General features: G+C 36.2%; 1 protein-coding gene across 1 annotated transcript in view; it reads right to left on the reverse strand.

Moving 5' to 3' along the window:
• Positions 1-3,640, reverse strand: part of cacna1aa (calcium channel, voltage-dependent, P/Q type, alpha 1A subunit, a) — a 59,982-nt gene that overhangs the window by 16,413 nt on the left and 39,929 nt on the right. The window contains exons 5-6 of the mRNA XM_014020886.1: positions 1,905-2,057; positions 409-613 (exon numbers count right to left, since the gene is read on the reverse strand). Of these exons, the coding sequence (XP_013876340.1) occupies positions 409-613; positions 1,905-2,057 (358 nt within the window). The remainder of the gene's footprint in view (positions 1-408; positions 614-1,904; positions 2,058-3,640) is intronic.

Below are 3,640 nucleotides of genomic sequence, written 5' to 3' on the forward strand. Positions count from 1 at the left end.
GATATATGATATATAGATAGATGATAGATATATGATAGATAGATAGATAGATAGATAGATAGATAGATAGATAGATAGATAGATAGATAGATAGATAAATAAATAAATAAATAAATAAATAAATAAATAAATAAATAAATAAGTTTAGTTTTGCTTAGAGTTTGACCTTGGACTTGAATGTGAAAAGGTACAATAACGTATAATTTGACCATAATGGTCTGCTTGAACTACATTTTACCGTACACATGTTGTTTTACAAAATAATTTTATCTACTAGAAGTTCARTCTTGAAGGGTAATTTAGAAATTTTACCCAAACATAAACATGCATCAAAATATGACAGCAGTGGCCAGAAAATAAATGAAATGAATAAATTTCTAAACATATTAAATAAAAATAAATAAGTGCTGCTGAGTAGTACACACATAGTAGAGCAGATCTGTCCAACCCTCCATGGTGATACATTGGAAAACGGTGAGAATAGCAAACAGGATGTTGTCAAACTGAGTGATGCCGTAGTTTGGTCCCAACCAGTAACTTCTACAAATGGTGCCCTCTGGACACAGCCGTGATGGAGGTTCGTGACCACATGGAAATTCTTCTCTAATCTCTCCTGGACGTAGGTGGAAATGGGAAATCAGGACAAAAGGAAATGTTAATTTTGCAAACATTAATGCTATTTGCAAACTTCTAATTTTCTTAGCTTCTTCAAGGGGAAATGTTCACCCAACACAAAACTACTGAGGCAAAAGCCTAATTCCATTTCTCTACTTCCCCCATGTCCCTTTAGACAAGGTTGTCTGATTATAATTGTTTTGTGTTGGGAGATGACAAAGGTGTGGCTCTATCCCAGCATKTTTAATGAAAACTTTTGTTTACACTTCAGACAGAAGGGTGTGAGCTGCCTCAGCAAGGAACCTCACATATGTGTAACAAAATGAAATTTATAGTGTTTTTTGGTAGAACTTAACATAAAAGCATTGTTCAGAATAATAAAAAAAGTTGTTTATGTGCACATTTCAGTGAGTTGGCTTATTATATTTAAAAGTTAGAGCACCCCTAAAATGTCACCTCCTAAATGAAATGTTTGAGTGCTTTGAACAAATACTTTTGTCATCACTCAACAACCAAAAGTATTAAGTTTGTACAACATAAAATGTAGGAACTTTAAAAAGACATAGCATAGGCATTTGTGAGTGGGAGATACAGTATGTAAAACAGTAAGTTAGACTAACTCAGCTAATATACTGTAATTTGTCAATGTAATTTTACCAAAGTTGAGCAAGCAAAATACAGTATTTTTAGAGTGTACCAAAGTCTGATGAATAATAACTAAGTACTTGGACATATTGGTGTTGTATTTAAGGAATATCTATAAAGGTTCTTGAAGGTGTATCCCTTTTTTCCACCAGTATTTTTAGCCGCTTGCAATGTCAAAGATATGAGCCAAGGGGTAAAGGTAACACTTAAAGGATTTAACTACAAATAAATCTACAAATAAAGCCGTTATGTAACAAAATGTTTGCAAGAATTTTGTATCTGTCATTTAAGCACAGTCAATAGAAAATAATGTATGTAATTGTTTTGTAGTATTAGGAAGAAAGGAGTAAGTAGTGATTACAATTGGTCATCTTCATCCATTCAAACCCATTTTTGAATATGAGGTAAAACATCTTGCATGTAAATCCTTTAACAATATTGACAAACCGCCAATCAAACCAACAACCTGAGGGATACAGCTGCTTACAGTCCAAATAACACGCACATTTCACTCTAGTTATGTTTCTTTTTCCCCTGAACTACATAGACTTTCTATTTTTATCACTGTGACTTTCGGAATCAGCAGGAGCAGATGCAGTCTTCTCTGGGGAAAATAGTTTGCACATGTGCACGCACGCTCTTACCTGTGTTATTGTCAAAGCAGGTTTGGTGGAATTTTCCAATGTAGAACTCCAGGCCGATGATGGCAAACATGAGGATGGCAAAGAAAAGAAGCAGGCCAATCTGCAGCAGAGGGATCATGGCCTTCATGATAGATTTGAGCACCACCTGTAAGCCTTAAGAAGATGGTGTAAACAGAATTAGGATTGGTATTATGATTGTACTTAATGACTATTAGTTTTAACAAGGAACTCTAGATTTCACCAGGTCCAGATGTATCAGTTACTGGCTTTGATATGCCTGCTACCATTTAAAACAGTCTATCAGATGTGCAACGACAAGTCTCAGATGGGCCATTAGTGCAGCTCTCCATAACATAAAACATGCTCCTGTGGTCTGCTGTGGTTTTGTTTGAATCTGCATCAGGTTCCACAAAACAGACAAGCTAAGCAGGACATCAGAAACAGGAAATGAATAATGAACCTAGGAAATTGTTCTAACTGATAACAGAATGACACTCAGGCTGGAGGTACAGAAGGGTGAAATGCAGGACCTCCAGATTTAGGAACTTCCTCTTCCCAAGTGACATCACCATCTTAAATAATTGAATATTTCCGTCACTCGACTAGACCTCTTGCACACTTTGCATCTTTTAGACTTATTTGACTTTACATTTTGCACATTCCATCTATTGGTACTCTTGGTTTTCACTGATTTGCAGTCACAGTGGGCAACAATGYAAGAATTTCATTGCTCAAGGAACCATGTTTCCAGTTGTGTACATGACAACAAACACTTTGAATCCTTAAGRCTGAGATTCAACTGGTCAGAGGATTTTCATCATAGATCACAAAAGGATCTAACAGTCAAAAACATCTGCAAACATCTCTACAAAAAAAGAAGTAATTTCTAGAATAACGTGCCAACCTTTGCTTCCTCCACGCTGAATGATCACCCCAATGTATTCTTCATGACCTACAGTGCTTTAGTGTAAAGGCAATCATCACAAAGCTATGCACTTAGTGCTCAAAAACTGGGTCTTTTCAAGCTRTTTTTCTAATTCCAGAGACACTCTCCTCCACCCTCATTACTCTGTACACCAGCAGCATGTTCCCTGATATTACCACATACTATATGTCTACAATCACACCACAGCTCAGGCTCAGCTCTTGCATGACTCTCACAATTGATGTCAGGTTGCAGCTAAGTGGTACTTCCACCATGCTAGCATGATGTTACTATACTGTAGATGCCATAGATACCATATGGGTTTCAAATCTATACTAGGTTGTTACCWTGACTTTGTCACAGTCAATCATAGCCTGGAACTGTTTCATTCTTTCTATGATCAAGCTACACAGATATGAGWAGGCTACATCGCTGACAACCCACATTTCAAAAACAATCTTTCTTTGTCTTTTTTGCATGCTGAAATGTCTTGACAATAATCATGTGAAACGGGAGCCCATTGTGTTCTTAATATACACCTTAAGAACTCGCCAAGACCTTGCAAATCCAAACCAGTCTGAACGGTCCTCTATGTCAAAGTGGGGATGTCATCCACTGTTAAAGGAGCCTTAAATCAGATCCTGAAAATTTTAATGAAACAGGTTAAGCTTAGGTACTGTGTAATCCTCTTGACCAAAACATGGTACTATGTTTTTTAAAGGGATCCACGATTAGTTGTAAGTAAGATTAGACTTTATTTAATAAAAATATATTTTAACTGTGAAATAAAGACTGTAAAAATACTGTAGGG

Source organism: Austrofundulus limnaeus, unplaced genomic scaffold, assembly GCF_001266775.1.
Source record: "Austrofundulus limnaeus strain Quisiro unplaced genomic scaffold, Austrofundulus_limnaeus-1.0 Scaffold271, whole genome shotgun sequence".
NCBI lineage: Eukaryota > Metazoa > Chordata > Actinopteri > Cyprinodontiformes > Rivulidae > Austrofundulus > Austrofundulus limnaeus.